The sequence below is a fragment of the Carlito syrichta genome, unplaced genomic scaffold (genome assembly GCF_000164805.1).
Source record: "Carlito syrichta isolate Samal-C Ts95f unplaced genomic scaffold, Tarsius_syrichta-2.0.1 Scaffold302012, whole genome shotgun sequence".
Classification (NCBI taxonomy): Eukaryota; Metazoa; Chordata; class Mammalia; order Primates; family Tarsiidae; genus Carlito; species Carlito syrichta.
In genome coordinates this window covers 134,713-152,968 of record NW_007246108.1, presented here as the reverse complement: position 1 = coordinate 152,968, position 18,256 = coordinate 134,713, and the positions used below count along the sequence as shown (strand labels likewise).

Here is an 18,256-nt window from a genome sequence, read left to right as displayed (position 1 = left end):
CAGGAAAATAAGAATAATTCCAAATTGTGCGTGTGTGTGTGTGTGTGTGTGTGTGTGTAACGGAAATGACAGATTTCCAGTTTACTGAAATGGGAATTATTTCAGGAGGAGAGGTTGGGAAGGGAATATGAGGAAAAAAGTTTTAAGTATGAAATGCATATAATGTATATGTATGGAGATGGTGAGGAGATAGTGGATGAATCTAGAGTTTAGGAGTAACTTGGCCAGAGAGAAAAAATTTGGGAATTATCAACACAGAGTTGGCATTTAAAGACATGAATAGACAAAGTCACACACACACAGTTTGAATCTTGAGATGCTTCAATTAAGAAGTCAATGATATGCAAATAAATTTGTAAATGAAGTGCAAGTGGAGAAGTCAGTGAATTAGAAGGCAAACCATAAAGGATAGCATCCTGGAAAGTGTTGCTAAGGTGTAGAAAATTATTATTTTAGAAAAATACTACTAGTAGTTTAGTAATATTAAAAAATCAAACTGTTACATGTAGTCTTTAGATAATTTATGGCTTGGAAAGAGTAGTTTGAGTGGAATTTTGGGGGAAAAAAACTGATAGGAGTATGCTGATTAGAAAATGTATGGAAAGACAGAAAATAGTAATTATGGATGAAACTTTTTCTGTAAAGTTATGGTAATAGTTGGAAAAAGAATGAAATCAAAAGAGAAAATTTAAAAGATGGGAAAGTGAACAGCATGCTTACATTTCTCTAGAAAAAGAAAATATTCCTGCAAACACTAGGAGAGGAGGCAATCTGATTCACAAGTCGAGGTTGGCCTTAGCTTAAACACAGACAGTTCAAATCAGAATATGTAGTACTAGTGCTTATGTATGTAGATGTGGTCAAGAAAGTTTTTGTAATATTTTTCTTTATTTTTGCCAGAGAAATAGGTCACCAGCTGAAGGTGGGTATAGGAAATGATATGTTAGAATTTCAAGAGAAAAGATGAATGTATTTTGTATGGAACATGAAATGACATGAATTAGAAAGCTGAAGTATGAGTTCTAGGGAGAAAAAAAGGCTCATTGGGATTTTAGGATCATACATTTAAAGTTACCATAGTTGAAGGGTTTTCTTCAGCTCCATTTAGCTCTATGACTGAATGAGCAGAGTTATCTGAGACTTGAACTTAGAGTTGTGGTGTTGACAAGGAAATGGTGCAAGATAATCAAATGACATGAAGTTATATGGAAAAGAGTGAGTACCACAATAAAAAAATTTAACCTGTATGTGAAAGCAAATGAAGACAAGAGAGGGATAAGGAACAATGAAATCTCTGGCAAAATCAATATATAGACTTTAGATCCTGGTTAGTGGTAGCTTTGTTGAATCCAATGTACTACAGAATGTGAGGTTGAAAGGTAAACAGTGTGCTCCATCCATTAAACTGAAATTATGAAGGGATTGCAGTAGATGTGACAAGATCTAGATATGTCCACATAGTTGGATAGAAGCCAAGATAATTGAAGAAGTGAACCTAAGAAAACCAAGACGCCAGAGAATGAAAAGGATTCTCTTCATGATCATTGAAATCACCATAAATTAAATAGTAGTTGGATTTTGAGAGACTAGCTTTGAATCAAGAGTTAAATTTTTTATGGAATAAGTGGCAGTGACTGAAGATTGTTAATGAATTCAATAAGAAAAATAAGTAATAGAGTCCTTTGATAAGAAATTCAAAATTATAGATTCTAGGGAAGAAAGGTAGGGGAATGAAGAGGAAGTAGCAAAGTGAGGTAAACTGGAAACAAGACCACCTGTTTGGGAGCAATATAGAGGATAAATCAATTCACATTTATCATGGCTGCAGGAGAGGTGGTGTCTCTGGGAAGGGCAAAGTTTTAGTTAGATCAAGAAGTGAAGCTGAACAATTCAAAGAGGCTGAATATAAGGCACATTTCACTCATGATTAGTTATGAATTCCAGAAAGCTCAAGAGAGGGATTTCAATTCAGGATTGGGAGAGGCGTTGGGGTGGAGGCAAAAACATGAGTGTGCAGAGCCATATAACAATTAGACAAAAGGTGATGAATGACCAGAGAGTCCCTAATTTCTTATGGTGTTGACTACCATAGGAGAGAGAATTCACACAATAAGGTTAGTTGTGACGATGTGAGAGCTTTGAGCATTGATGGGTGTGGAAACTTGTGGATGCTTTCCAGGAATAGATAGCTTTCTAGAGCTATACCACCAAGGGAGGTATAGTGGGCTGGTAATGGCAGGCTTTCTCTGAGCCTGAAGTCTTCCTTTTAAGGTATGGTTGTGGTATCCATCTAAGAACTACGGGAATAAATACTATTGGAAAAGATTACTGGGCATCTATCTCAGGGATTTTATATTTACTCATTTAACATGAATTAACTGCTTAAAATTTTATAATATGAAAATGTCATACAATGAATCTAATTAGATATTGAATTTATATTGTACCAGTTGCTGTGTAAGAACTTTATTTACATGAATTTTTTTCCAAATATTTACTTTTACTTTATAGACGTGAACATTGATGCTCAGACAGGTTAAATGACCTACTTAAATTCATACACATGGCAAGTATATAAACATCAACGTTTATCAGATTTCAGGGCCATAACATTTTATCCGAACAGTGATGTTCATTATTAAAATAAATATCAACAGATTATTTTAAGCAAATTTTCCAATTCTATTGACTCAAGGCTCTTAGCATAATATTGTTCTTGAATGAAGTTCTGCAACTTTCCTCTGACCATTCTATTAAAAAATTATTTAACTTTATTTTATTTTAGATTTAATGAATACATGTGAAGAATTATTGCATAGGTATATTGTGTGATGGTGAGATTTGGGCTTGTCATGAGTTTACCTCCCACCCCCCAAGCTTGGTTCCCAGTGGGTGGTTTTGCAGCACTTATTCCTCTACCCTCTCTCTTCTCTTTAGCTGTCTCTAGTGTCTGCTGTTACCATCCTTGTGCTCATGTTTGCTGAGTATTTAGTTCCCATTTATGAATGAGAACATGCAGTAGTCAGTCCTCTATTTCTTAGATAATTTGCTGTAGTTGCATCCATGTTGCTACAAATGATATGATTTTGTTCTTTTTTTGTGACTGTGTAGTAGTCCATGTTGTATATGTACATTTCTTTATCCATTCTACTGTTGGTGTATACCTCACTTGCCTCCATGTTTTTGCTATTGTGAATGGTATTGCAATGAGTATAAGAATGGAGGTATCCTTTTATGGAATAACTTATGATTTTTGGGTATATATCCATGGTGGGATTTCTGGGTTAATGATTAGTTCTTTTGAGGAATCTCTGAATTTTTTTCCACAGAGGTTGAACTCTGTACACTGATCCATAGTGTACAGAGTATTGTCTTTTCACCAACATATGCTGTTTTTTGACCTCTTAATAATCGTCATTCTGAGTGGGAAGGGTCAAGTTGGCTGACTGGAGACAGTAAAGAACTGCTGATGTCAGCAAAGAAGCCCAAAGGGAGTAAGTTTGTTGCTTTGTAGACATCGACTGGCCTTCATCTGATGGTCTCCAGGGGATCCAGAGAATGGGCAGTTCCAAGTCTCAGCCACACCCAGAAATGATCCTGACAAGAGATCATGACAGAGCTCTTAAACAAGAAACTGGTGAGTGTATGGGAGAACCTGTTTACATACCTCTTGTGAGCCTCTGCAGTCCTAGCCAAGGGAAAAAAACCCAAGTCATATCCCTGCACCCTATCCTGCACTGACTAGGTGCAGAGAGCTGTCTAGAATCAGAATGGGACCCTTGGGACCAGTTGGAGCTATATAAGGACTGAAGGATTCCAGCTTTTGGTGAGCCCTAGAGCTAATGAACACCAAATCCTCTATGGATAGGTTCCATGGGGCTCACCTTCCATGGGTGGTCATTGTAACATGGGTTCTCTTCCTCCCCACTATCTCCAGGACACAGAAAGCGTGGTGTGCCCACTTTGGGGACATCTCTCTGGCAGTGCTGGCAGTTGTGCTGACCCTAATTCAGGACTGTGAGTACAGTTTGCCTCAAAGGACCCACCATTATCACAGTTGCCCCTCTCAGGGAGCAGGACAGCAACTAGGAGGTCATGTAATTCTGCAGCACAGCATTAATGACCCCACCCATCTGCAACTAAGGTAGAGACACTATCTTCCAGCAAGGCAGTGGCCTCCTGTCTTCTCCTGTGGGCAAAGAGAAGACTCACCTAGGCAGGAAGACACTACTTATCACCACCCCTCACCCCAGAACACCTATGCCAGAGTAGAGGCTTGGGGTCCCTTCTGGCCTCTGGCCAATCTGAGAGACGTGTGGGCTGAGGAGGGAGACTCCAGAGCTCCTAGCCAGCTAGGACCTCTGTTGCTCATGCTGAAGCAGTGAGAGTGCCCCCTTTCAGAGGAAAGGACTTGTCCCACCCCCACTAGACTGTTCCAGTGAAGGAGTGTCAGACACTTCCCTTCAGCTCCCTTCCCACCCTGCTGCCTCTGTCTCTACCACAGGTGGACCAGAAGAAGGAGATTAAGTAAAACATTACAAACTATCATCTGAATAATAGAAACTTCATCAAATAAAAAGTAAAAAAGGATAAAAGTGGGAGAGACTGCCCTCACAGATGCGAAAGAACCTAGTGAAAAATCACTGGCAATCCTCAAAGTCTTAAATGATTTGATACCTACAAAGAAATCCCAAGCAATGAATCCCTTCCAGAATTACTTGTCCCTGCTGACAGACATAGAATTCAGACATGGATGGCAAAGACCCTCAACAAGATCTAGGAAAAAGGACATACAAATCAACTAAGCCACAAAAATAGTAAAGGAAGTGAAAACTGACTTGGTCATTCTAAGAAAGAACCAAACTAACTTCTGGAAATGAAGAATTTTATCTGGAATTTCAAAATATAACAACATGCCTTAACAGCAGAATTGACCAGGCAGAGGAAAGAATCTTAGAAGATTGATTTACTGAAGATTGATTTACTGAATTAACTCTGTCTGACAAAAATAAGGAGAAGAGAATTAGGAAAAATGACCAAAGCCTATTATAGTTCTGAAATTATGTAAACAGACCAAATCTACAGATGATTAATATTTCTGAGAGAGACAGGAAAGCTGAGGGCACCCTGGAATAAGCCTCTCAAGCTGTCATCCAAGAAATCTTCCCCTATCTTATTAGAGATGTTCATTCAGACACAAGAAATTCAGAAAACTCTTGTGAGGTATTACATGAATAGACTATCCTCAAGGTACATAATAATCTATCTCCCCAAGGTGAACATGAAATAAAAAAATCTAAAGATAGAGAGAAAGTTCTGACCACCTACTAAGAAAGACGCCTCAGAATTGTAGCAGACCTTACAGCTGAAAACTTAACAAGCCAGAAGGGAATAGAGATCCATTTTAACATTCTTGAAGAAAATAAATTCCAACTAAGAATTTCCTATCCTGCCAAACTAAGCTTCATTGGTAAAGAATAATTTCAATCCTCTGTAGACATGCAATCCCCAAGAGAATATGCCACCTCCAAACCAACCCTTAAGGAGATGCTTAAGAAAATTCTAAGCATGAAATGAAAGAAATTTTCTGCCCATCACAAAGGCACAAGTAAGCACAGAGTTTCTAGATCATACAAATCAATCACACAGCCTAAAATGCAAAACAGCTACTTAACAACAATATTACAAAAACAAATCGCCACATCTTATTAAGTAACTTAAATGTGAATGAACTGAATGTGCTATTCAAAAGACACAGAGTTGCAAATTGGATAAAGAAGCACGACCCATCCTTCTGCTGTCTACAGGAAACCTATGTCACTGAAAATGATACCCACAGGCTCAAGGTAAAAGACTGGAGATGATCTTCCAGGAAAATGGTAAACAAAAAGGAGTAGGAGTGGTCATTCTTGTATCAGACAAAACTTATTTAAAGCAAGAAAAGTTAAAAAGGACAGTGAAGGGCACCACCTAATGATAAAGGACTCAATTCACTGGCAAGAAATATCCATCTTTAACGTATACACACTCAACACAAGAGCACAGAGACTAATAAAACAATTGCTAATTAATCTAAGAGATGACATAGACAGCCACACAGTAATAATTGTAGCTTTCAGTACCCTGCTAGCAGCTTTAGACAGATCATCAAGGAAGAAAACTAACCAAGAAATCTAGAATCTTAATTTTGCTCTGGACTAATTAGATCTAATAGACATCTATAGAACGCTCCACCCAACAACAACAGAATATACATTATTCTCAGCAAGACACAGAACATACTCTAAAATTGGACATATCTTCAAACACAAATCAAGCATTAATAGATTTTTAAAAATAGAAATCATACCAAGGATCTTCTCAGACTGCAGCAGAATAAAAATAGATATCATCACCAACAGAAACCTCTCAAAACACACAAATGTATGGAAATTAAACAACATGCTCCTGGATGACTCTTAAAGACAAGGCAGACTTTTCAGATCAAGACACAAATAAAAAGGATTTCTAGAAATCAACTCTCACGGAAACCTTATAATCTCTCTTAGATTGGGACCCATTTTTAAAATTCTTAAAGGAAAGCATTGACAGTCAAGAATTTCTTACCTCTCCAAACTAAGCTTCATAAATGAAGGAGCGTTAAAATCCTTCCCAGACTAGTAAGTGCTAAGGAAATTTGCCACTTCCAGAACAGCCCTACACAAGATGTGAAAGGGAGCTTTAAATATAGAGACAAACAAACAAAAAAAAACCCATATCACTCAACACAAAAGCATATGCAAGCACATAGTTTATAGACCATACAAATCATCCTCTGATCATTCTTATTTCCATAAGTCTCACAAGAAGACCAGTCTAATTACTCATACAGTTAGGAAGAAAAAAGGCACAAAAAATGTTCTTTGACTTCTGAAACATTCCAGATTATTATAATTGACAGCTTTAGTTTAGAGATTAGAAAGTTTCTCAGTTAATTTTTCCTGTTATATTTGTTTACTAAATATATTTGTCTCAAAACAAGTTGGTGTGTCTTAAATTGAATGGATGATTCAGGAGAAGACCATTAGCAGGAGAACACCCACTCTAAATAAAAAGAAGTCCATAGAAATGATGAAAAATGTTCTGCATCTCTACTGTAAAGTTTCTCAAAATGTAGCAGTTTGTGAAAATTATTCAAAGGGTTATTTAAAAAAAAAATCTCTGGTGTACTAAGTCAGAATCCCCTGAGTGTGGGGCTAGATTGCTATTTTGACAAGGACATCTTGGTAGATTTTGAGGTAGTAGAGGAGGTATGTGGGAGCCTAGCCCTAATTTTTTTAGTCCCAGGTCTACATTTTCCAATTCCTCACATTTTTTATTCTTTCTCTCTCTTCACATTCTTTGGTTTTTCCCATGATTCCAATACTCCTAATTATTAATCAGGAATAGAACTAATCTATCAAGTAACTATTAAATATGAGGGGAGACCCACCAACCCCAGAATTTATTTATAAAAGATCATGAATTTTTTCTTAAATGTTTATACTTCAGTCACTTTCGAAGTACTCTCCATTTGATGCAATACACCTATCGAGATACTTCTCCCATTGCTCAATACTGTTTTTGAACTTGTCAATTTTGATGTCTTTTAGTGCTGCTGCCATGTTTTTGTTTCACCTCTTCCACATTGGCAAAACATTTCCCTTTGAGGACTTTTTTCATCCAGGGAGGGAAAAAAGTCACTCGGGGTGATCAGGTAAACAGGGAGGTGGGGCACTGCAGTCATGCCTTTTTTTGGTCAAAAACTGCTGAATATTCAGTGCAGTGTGGTCAGGTGCACTTGTAAATCGCCCACTATGAAATGGGCAAAGTCGTTGAAAGAATAAAAAAAAATTCACTGAAGCTGAATGCAGCCTCTCACAACAATGTTAGCGGGTACACTGATACAGATAGATTTCTAGAACACTTACCTAACAGGGAAAGCCTGTATTACAAGGGGTCTACCCTTCAAAAAATAATTGTTTTTGTTGTTATTTTTTTTTGGTTCCCTCTGGAACACATTGCTGCAACTGTATCAACAATTATTCTGTGAGTGATAAGATACACACACCCCACACATATACATATGTACAAGGGGAGACCCCAAAACACCCAGAATTATTTTTTGGTGGGTGAGTCCCTTATAGTACAGGTTTCCCCCACTAGGTAAGTGTTCTAAAAACCCATCTCACTCACTGTACCAGCTAGCATTGTTGTGAGAGTCTGTGCTTGGTTTCAGTGATTATTTATTTATTTTTTAGATTCTTTCAATGTGTTTGCCCATTTGACGCTGGGTGATTTACACAAACAACCTGCCCACTGAGTGTTCAGCACTGAGTGTTCACCAGTTTGTGACCAAATCCATCATGATCCCTGTGCCCCACCCTTCCTTTTCACTCAATCTCACCCCGAGTGACACTTTTTTGTCTCTCCTGATGAAAAAGATCCTCAAAAGGAAATATCTTGCTGATGTGGAAAAGATGAAACCAAAAATGACAGAAGCACTAAAAGACATCAAAATTGACAAGTTCAAAAACAGTTTTGAGCAGTGTAAGTAGCATCTTGATAGGTGTATTGAATCAAACAGAGAGTACTTTGAAGGTAACTGAAGTTTAAATATGTAAGAATAAATGCACAATTTTTTATAAGTAAATTCCGGATTTGGGGAGTCTCCCCTTGTATTTAATTTGTATGTCATAGTTATCTGATAGATTCATTCTATTTCTGGTTAATTCTCAGAAGTTTGGAATCATGGAAAAAACCACAGTGTGTGGAGGAGAGAAGGATTGAAAAATGTGAAGAATTGAAAAATGTAGACCTGGGGCTTGAAAAATTAGGTCTAGGCTCCCATATACCTCCTCTGCTGAGTCAGAGATACTGGGGTGTCCTTGTCAAAATAGCAGTTCAGCTCCACACTCAGGGGATTCTGACCTAGTAGATCAGAGATTATTCTTTTTAAAAAATTGGCAGCCGGGCTCGGTGGCTCAGACTGTAATCCCGCGCTTTGGGAGGGTGAGGTAAGTGGACTGCCTGAGCCCGCGGGTTCGAGGCCCACCTGGGCAACTTGGTGAGACCTCATCTCTACAATAAGTCAAAAACTAGCCGGGTGTGGTAGCCCGCGCCTGTAGTTCCAGCTACTTGCGCTACTTCCAGCTACTTGAGGCGGAAGGATCGCCGGATCCCAGTAGGTTGAGTCTGCTGTGGCCAGGAGCGGCCACTGTACTCCAGTATGGGCGACAGAGTGAGACTCCAACTCAAAAAAAAAAAAAAAAAAAAATTGGCAATTTGAATGAACACACATTTTTAGATAAATATATTACATTTTTGTATCCCCCTTTGCATACATTCATGTGAGAGAATGGTCTGGTCTGCTCCTTATCTACATTCAAACACTTGCAGAACAGATCCCAATGCCTGTGGTATATTAGAGAGTCAAAACCAAGCCAATAGAACAAAACTAGGAGACCTTTCTTTTCTCAGGCTTTGACGTAAGTAATCGATCATGTAAAAAAAGATCTGTCTGTAATTAATTGGAATTTTATTCCATGTGGAACATCCAGTATCTATTTACACCATATTAGAACTATACCCATGTACCAAGTAAAAAGGGTATATTTTATTTTTTGAATGCTAATTTAACCTGTAGGCACATTTTAAAGATAGCGTAAATTCTTTTCTACTTGGAAAGTTCAAGATACTTCAGATAACATGTTAGTTATTCTTAAAAAAATACACTATGTAACCCACTTAATTAAATAAACAAATATAAGTGATATATAAATGATTCCTCAACTTAAGTTTAATTTTAAAGTTTAATTTTAAACATTCACATAAAATAATGTGTAACTTCTGAGAACTTATTAATATAGTCTTTAAAAAATAAGAGTCTAAAGTGAACTCTTAGAATTAACTAGGTAATTCTTTTTTCTATTTGTGTAGAACAATAACTAATAAGTTGGTTAATCTTTATTGGACTGATTAAAAACAAGAAAAATAAACTATTTATAGAAGAACTTCAACAATAGAAAAGGACGAACTTTTTTCATTCACTGTAGAATTCTAAGTTCAGGTAAGAAAAATGAGATTCTCTAATTTTGGCATTTCTCTTGAATAAGCAATTTTCAAAATTTTAATGAAAAATGTTTTGATGGTCATGATAAATATTACAATTTTATGGTCTGTATCTTCTATGCACTTATGTTCTAAGTACTACTATTTACTAAACCTAGTAAATATTCCTTCAGGAAATAGTTGAGCCTCAGATTTATATGTTCTTAAAGATAAATGAGAGGAAATCATCCTGTTACAAATTTAAAAGTAAAGTTTGAAATCCCCCTTTAATATTACTTCCTGCACTAACTAAATCTTAAGTCTGAGAAAGTGGACCTCTAGCTACCTTCTTAAAATATACTGCAAGACAACTATTTTTGTCAACTATATGGAAATATTAGACTAAACACCCTATTGCTTTGATTTTGTCTTCATGGATAATGAGTGGGGGAGGGGAGAATGAGTTAGTTGGCAAACATGAAAAAAATAGAATGTGTCTCAAAGTCATTTAATTACTTCACTTTTATTGTTTTAACTCAAGTGTGATTCAGGATGCAGGGAAAACGATTTCCCAGGTAAGTTTATCTCTAATTAAATGAGAAAAATATATTTTCAGCAGAGTTCTTGGCATGAACTGAGGGCTTAAGAAATATTAGTTCTCTTCTAGAATTCAGGAAGTTGTGTATCCTTATAAGACAATTGCTTTTACTATCAAATTAAGGTTAGATGTGGGAAGTCATCCCTATAAAGGTCTAGGAAATTAGGAAATGCTGACTTCCCATTCTTTTTTCCTTCTTATTTCCATAGACACTTGCTAAAAACTGGGTAAACTGGCCTGCACAGCTTTTATATGACCCCTGCAATAGAAGAAACTTGACACAGACAAGCAGAGGTTGGCAAAGTTTTGTCCCCCTACTCTACCCCCGTAAAGGTAGGAAGAACTGACCTGCTATGCTCATAGAGGATTTCCAATGCTACATTTAAATGCCTGTGATTCTGTCTTATAACTATATTGTGTCCTCAAAGTTCATTTATATTTCAACCATTTGAAACTCAGAAAATAAATGTTCGAAGAAAAATATGCTAAATGCCTCCAAATAAGGCTTACAAAGGCCACAGTGAGGTAGAAAGTCAACCTAAATTTAGTCAAGCCTTCATTTATATTCCAACTTCTTAGGTGGTTTGTAGTTTCTTGTTACAATTTAAGCTTACGGAAAATGAGGAACAAAGGGCACACATATATCCACATTTTTGCTGGCCATTTCATCAGAAAGCTAGGAGAGATGCGTAGAATTATTGCCTGGGAAAGTAGGGGAAGTACAGAGAAAAATAATGACTATACAGATTTATTCTCTAGTGGTATTTCAGAGTGGGAGAGATTATTTCAACTGGAGGTAACTAGGAAAATATTGAAGAGGTATGATTTAGAGCAACATTACAACCAAGAGATGAAGAAGGTTGTTCTAGGTTGGAAAGAAACATATTGAACAGAGAGCTTTCTTCTTGGTATAGTTGTTTCATATGTTTTTTGGTGCCTATGGGTGTATTGAGACTAAAAACAGTTATAAAGACCCTCAAGTAGGAAGTATGAGATTTATTTTGTGTCATATTAGGGACATTTGAAAGAGTCTGAGGATTATATAATGTGCATGAGCTAGAAAGAAAACCAGGAGACCAGGCAACCAGTAGTTAATCAATTGAACTACAAAAAAACTTGGAGCAGTGAGACAATAGCCTTCAAGTCTTTAAGAATATCTGTTTAGTACAAAGAAACAAAGAAGTCTAAAGCTAAAGGAGGATCATCCATCTTGCAGATCATTCAGAGAGATTTGCAATTATAGAGTTAATTAGTAAAAAGGTATTTCCTAACACTTAATTTATGAAGAAAGAAACAGAAAGGACAAGTAGTGCTAAATTTATCAAAAGACTGCTTGTGACTTTGAGACCAACAAACTATTGATTCTTTTCTCATTTCACTCCACCCAGGAACTGGATATATCTAGGTATAGGCATGCAAAAAACCCTAAAAGACAAAAATGCAAAAAGTGGAATAACTTAAGTACACTTACATGTACATAGATATGAATTTCTGCATTCATGCATGTGTTTAGATACACTCACATATATATATATATATATATATATGCAATAATATCCTCGGATATTTATATTCGCCTTTATGCATTACCATTAAATGTGTATTATACAACATATTCACAGTCCTTATATGTTTATAAAGCTTATTAAAATAAATTAGTGAATAAAATATGCAGTTGGTCCTCATTATTCGCTGATTCTACTTTAGAAAATTTGTTTGCCAACCAAAATGTATTTGTAACACCAATATTAATACTGCCGGGCTTTTGCAATCCTTCACATGCATGTGCAGAGTGGCACAAAATTTCAGTTGTTGTTCCCAGCTGAGGTCACTTATGGTGTTGCTGTGTCTTCTTGTTTCTGCTCACATGCTGTAAACAAGTGTCCTTTTCACAATGTATCAATTATCACATTTTTTGCAGTTTTATGCTTCTTGTGATTGAGTTTACTGTTTAAAATGATCCCCAAGCATAGTGCTGAAGTGTTGTTCAGTATTTTTTTTTTTTTTGAGTTGGAGTCTCACTCTGTCGCCCAGACTGGAGTGCAGTGGCCGCTCCCGGCCACCGCAGCCTTGACCTACTGGGCTCCGGCGATCCTGCCGCCTCAAGCCTTCCAAGTAGCTGGAACTACAGGCGCGCGCTACCATGCCCGGCTAATTTAAACAAATTTATTGTAGAGATGAGATCTCGCTTGCCCAGGCGGGTCTCGAACCCGCGGGCTCAGGCAATTCAGTCACCTCAGCTCCCAAAGGCGCGGGATTACAGGCTGAGCCACCGAGCCCGGCTCTGTTCAGTATTCTTATGTGCAAGAGTGCCTGATTGAAAATATACATGCACTGTATAAGTTTTCCTTAGTTCTACCAGGCACTAATTCATGTCAATAAATCTACAGTGTATATGAAAGTGTCTTTAAACAGAAACATATATAAAACAAAGTTGATTATGTATTTTTTTTTTAGAGATGAAGTCTCACTCTGACACCCAGACTGGAGTGCAGTGGCTGCTCCCAGCCACCGCAGCCTCGACCTGCTGGGGCTCTGGTGATCCTTCCACCTCAGCCTTCCAAGTAGCTGGAACCACAGGCGCGTGCTACCACACCCGGCTAATTTTTTGATTTATTGTAGAGATGAGGTCTCACCAAGTTGCCCAGGTGGGTCTCGAATCCACGGGCTCAGGCAATCCACTCACCTCAGCCTCCCAAGGCGCGGGATTATAGGCTGAGCCACCAAGCCCAACTGGTTGGTTATGTACTGATCGATTGACAAAAGCATTGTGACAAAGGCACTCAGTCACCTAACCCTGTATCTCTCCTAGGAACAATGATTCAGTATTTGCTATTTCAGTCTTCTCAGCAAATTTATAGAAAAATGTAGTTACTGGAAGTAGTCTGAAGCAAGTGTGCATGTAACATATTCTAAACTTATTGCATAATTAGTGCCCTATTAAAAGTCATATATATGTACTATATGTGTCTGCTTATATAGATATTTTAGATATATAAATATGTGGTATTCACATGGGAAGAAACATGAATACATTTCTAAACTCGGTGAAGAATCCACTATTCTATATAAAAGAGTGAAAAGGAAGTAAAAAGTTGACTCATTTTACTAGCCTTTAAAATAGGGGCTTAATAAAGCTAAATATTATAATTTATCTTATACTTTGATTCTGAAACTCCACTTGTAGGAATTTATGCTATAGATATGACCACACATAAATAAAATCAGATATGACATATCAAGAACATTTTCTAATAGGAAGTAACTAGATACAACTTCATTATTTATCAACCAAGAGCTAGTTAAATATATGATGGATGACAGAATATCCTGCTATCAAAAGAAAAACAAGGAGGACTTTTATTAATATAACGTTAAGTGTGTACAAAATGTAAAAATGAAGTGAACAGTGTTAATGATGCATATAATATTTCTGGTGGGGCATGGGTTAGAGAAAGAACCTTTGTCTTTTTGTTTAGATTTTCAACTACATACATATACTTTCTCTTGAAAAATAAAGAAATGAAGTCCAAAAGAACTAAGACTGTGATAGTGGTTAGGTCAGGCATGGCCAGTCTCTCTGAGAATTACTTGAAGTATACTTTTCTCTTTTCAACAAATCCAAACTCTACCAACTTTTTGAGCCTGATTCTAGAGATATCTCCTCCATGAAACTGTCTAAGACTATTCTAATTACAAGTCATTATATTATTTTTCTACTTATTTTGAGTATATATTATGTGCAAGACATTATTTAGCACTGTGAAGATGAATTAAACATATATTTGCTTTAATAACTCATAAAGTACATATATAAAAATACAAAAAATTAAATTCTGTAATTTAAAATTTTGTTCATATAATCTACTGTGTGATTCTATATTATCTTATTTACTTGTTTCAAAATTTTCTTCATAAATTTTATTTTCCTAAATAAATTATAATCTTCTTAGGTCAGGACTTTGTGTATACTTTTCTTTCTTTTGCATCTAGCATCAACCTAGTCCAGTGATTAGGACATACTAGACCTTAATGAATATTAGTGAATGATTGATTGATTAACATTGACCTTGTGGCTTTTCTTATATCTAAATTGTATTTTTTTAGGTAAAAATGAATCATACTTTTCTTCCTGAATAGGTGATCACTTCAAACCAAGCATCAACAACGATTAAAAATATTCACGATATCTACAGTTCAAGCATGGATCAAAATCAACATTTGAGTCAGACAACAGAGGCACAATGTTCAGAGAAAAAGAAAACTAGATGCTGCGATAAATTCAAGGTGGAATTAACTGCATGTTTGCAAACTAAAATAAGCGAATGTGAAATTTTAATTTATAGAAAGGCAACCAGTTTCTAAAAAGAACAAATTTCACATTATAAGTTTTTATTGAAGCATATATTAAATATTACAAAATGATCAATATCTTAATTTAAATCAGTCTTTTAATATGATTAAGATCTTTGGTGAAATTTTTGATGCTTAAGTGTTTATTAATGTGAAAAAATTTTATCTTCACTGATCCCATGCATATATAGCTTTCCTCATGATCAATAATCCCTACCAGAGTGTTATGTTTGTTAAAATTGATGAACCAACACATACATTATAATCACCCAAAGTCAATAGTTTACATTAGGGTTCATTCTTGGTGCTGTACCTTCTGTGCATTTAAACATATTTATATTGACATGTATCCATCCTTGTAGTATCATCCAGAGTAGTTTTACTGCCCTAAATTTCCTCTGTGCACTCAAACCCTGATCTTTTTACAGTATCCATAGTTTTGCCTTTTATAGAATGTTAAATAATTGAGATTATAGACTATGTGACATTTTCATACTGGATTTTTTTTATAAGTGAGAAAGCAGGATTTATTGAGAGGACAGAAAAGCTTCCACAGTGGGAGGGAACCTGAAGGGGTTGCCCCACACTGCAGTCTTTCATTTAGTGACACACATTTAAGATTCCTCCATATTTTTTCATGATTTGATAGTTGATTTTTAAAGTACTAAATAGTACTCCATTGAATATATTGCAGCTTATTTATCCATACATATACTGAAGAACATTTTAAATGCATACAAGCCTGTATATAAAAATGCTATAAATGTCTGTGTGCAGGTATTTTTAAAATTGATTAATTATTTTTATTATAAAGATGTAAGGTACAATTGAGGACTAGTTATACAAACACTGATTATGCTTGTACCCTTGTTGATGAGATATGCCTATCCCTCCCCAGCAGTTTCTCTCAACTGCTAATCCCACCCTCTCTTCCCTGACAGTTTCCCACTACTGCCAGTTCCTTTCTTATAGTATTATAATTGTTCAAGGTTCACTTATGAATGAGAACTTATGATACTCGGTTCTTTGTTTCTGTGACAGATCACTGAGTATGATCAACTCTACATCCATCCAAGTTGCTGTGAAGTCCATATATTTGTCCTTCTTTATGGCTGCATAATATTCCATTGTGTATATGTACCACCTTTTTTTTATCCAGTCTGGCTTCGATGGGAAGCATGGTTGGTTCCATGTTTTTGCTATTGTGAATGAAACTGCAACATACATACATGTGCAAGTATCTTTTTTTGTAGAATGATTTGAGTTCCTCCGGGTATATTCCCAATTGGAGAATTGTGGGTCATATGGAAGGTCAATTTCTATTTCTTTCAGAAATTGCCACTGTCTTCCAAAGTGGTTGCACTAGTTTGCATTCCCACTAGCAGTGTAGAAGCATTCCTTTTTCTCCACATCCTCGCCAGCATCTGTTGTTGTTTGTTTGATTAATGATGGCCATTCTTACTGGGGTTAGGTTGTATCTCAATGTGGTTTTGATTTGCATTTCTCTGATGATGACTGAGGCTGAGCACTTTTTCATGTGTCTGTTGGCTGCCTGTATATCTTCTTTTGAGAAGTGTCTACTCATGTCTTTTGACCACTATTTAATGGGCCTGTTTTTTTTTTTTCCTTTTGGCACAGTTGAGTTTCTTGTAGAGCCTAGATGTTAGGCCTTTGTCAGATATACAGTTGGCAAATATTTTTCCCATTACGTGGGCTATCTCCCTGCTCTATTGATGGTGTGGGTTTTTTTGTTTTTTCGTTTTTTGTTTTTTTGCTTTCCAGAAGCTCATTACTTTGATGAGGTCCCACTTGTCTATCTTACTTCTTAAGGTTTGGGCATTTCATGTTCTGATCAGGAATTGGTTGCAAGTTCCAATTTCCATACAGGTGTCTCCTGCATGTTCTAAGATTCCTATAGTTTGAGGTTTTATATTTAGACCTTTGATCCATTTAGAGTTAATTTTTCTATTTGGTGATAGGTAGCTATCCTGTTTCAATCTTCTACATGTGGTCAGCCAGTTTTCCCAGCACCATTTACTGAATAAGTTGCCCTCTCCCCAGTGGTTGTTGTTGGAAGCTTTGTCAAAGATGAGTTGCTTGAGAAATTGAGGTTTGGTTGAGGGAATCTCTATCCTGTTCCATTAGTCTATATGCCTATTCTTGTACCAATAACAGACTGTTTTGATTACCGTTGAAGTCTGGAAGTGTGATACTTCCTGCTTTGTTTCTTTTGCCAAGGATTGTTTTGGCTTTTTGTGGTCATTTATGTTTCCATATGAATTTCTGTATTGTCATTTCCAGGTCACAGAAAAATGATGTTGGTAACAATGGGTATTGCTTTGAGTCTGCAGATTGCCTTTGGTAGGGTGGACCTTTTTAACAATGTTGATTCTTCCTATCTATGAGCATGAAATATTTTTCCATTTGATTGTGTCTTCTTAGATTTTTGAACGGTGTTTTGTAGTTCTCATTGTGAAGGTCTTTCACTTCTCTGGTTAGGAGGATGCCTAGGTATTTCATTTTTTTGTGTGGCTATTGTGATGGGATTGTGCTTTTTATTTGGGTCTCTGCCTGCTTGTTTTTGGTGTATAGGAACGCAACTGTCTTTTGCATATTTATTTTGTACCCTGAGACTTTGCCAAGTGCAGGCTGGTTTTTGACAGATTCTCTTGGATTTTCAAGGTATAGGATCATATCATCCACAAAGAGGGATAACTTGACTTCCTCTTTTCCTATTTGGATACCCCTGATTTCCTTCTCTTGTCTAATTGCCCTAGCTAGGACTTCCAACACAATTTTGAACAAAAGGGGTGAGAGTGGGCAGTCTTGTCTTGTTCCAGTTTTCAGGAGAAATGTTTCCAGTTTCTTTCCCTTTAAGAATATGTTAGCTATGGGTTTATCATAGATGGCACTTGCTATTTTGAGGTATTTTCTTCTATACCTAGGTGTTTGAGGGTTTTTATCAAGAGGGTTGCATGGATTTTATCAAAAGTTTTTTCTGCATCTAATGATATTTTCAAGTGGTTCTTGTTTTTACATCTGTTGATGTGTTTAATTACATTTATGATCTTGGAAATGTAGAACAGCCCTACATCCTGGGAATGAAGACTGCTTGGTCATGGTGGATATATTTGAGATGTGTTTTTGGATCCAATTTGCTAGAATCTTGTTGAGAATTTTTGCATCTGTGTTCATAAGGGATATTGGCCTGTAGTTCTCTTTCTTTGCTGGATCTTT

The 18,256-nt window shown here is 36.4% G+C and overlaps 1 protein-coding gene across 1 annotated transcript in view; it reads left to right on the top strand.

The window, feature by feature from the left end:
- The first annotated feature begins 14,869 nt into the window (after positions 1 to 14,869).
- LOC103258178 (solute carrier organic anion transporter family member 1B3-like) overlaps positions 14,870 to 18,256 on the top strand; it is an 89,130-nt gene continuing 85,743 nt past the window's right edge. The window contains exon 1 of the mRNA XM_008055878.2: positions 14,870 to 14,953. Coding sequence (XP_008054069.2) covers positions 14,870 to 14,953 — 84 coding nt within the window. The remainder of the gene's footprint in view (positions 14,954 to 18,256) is intronic.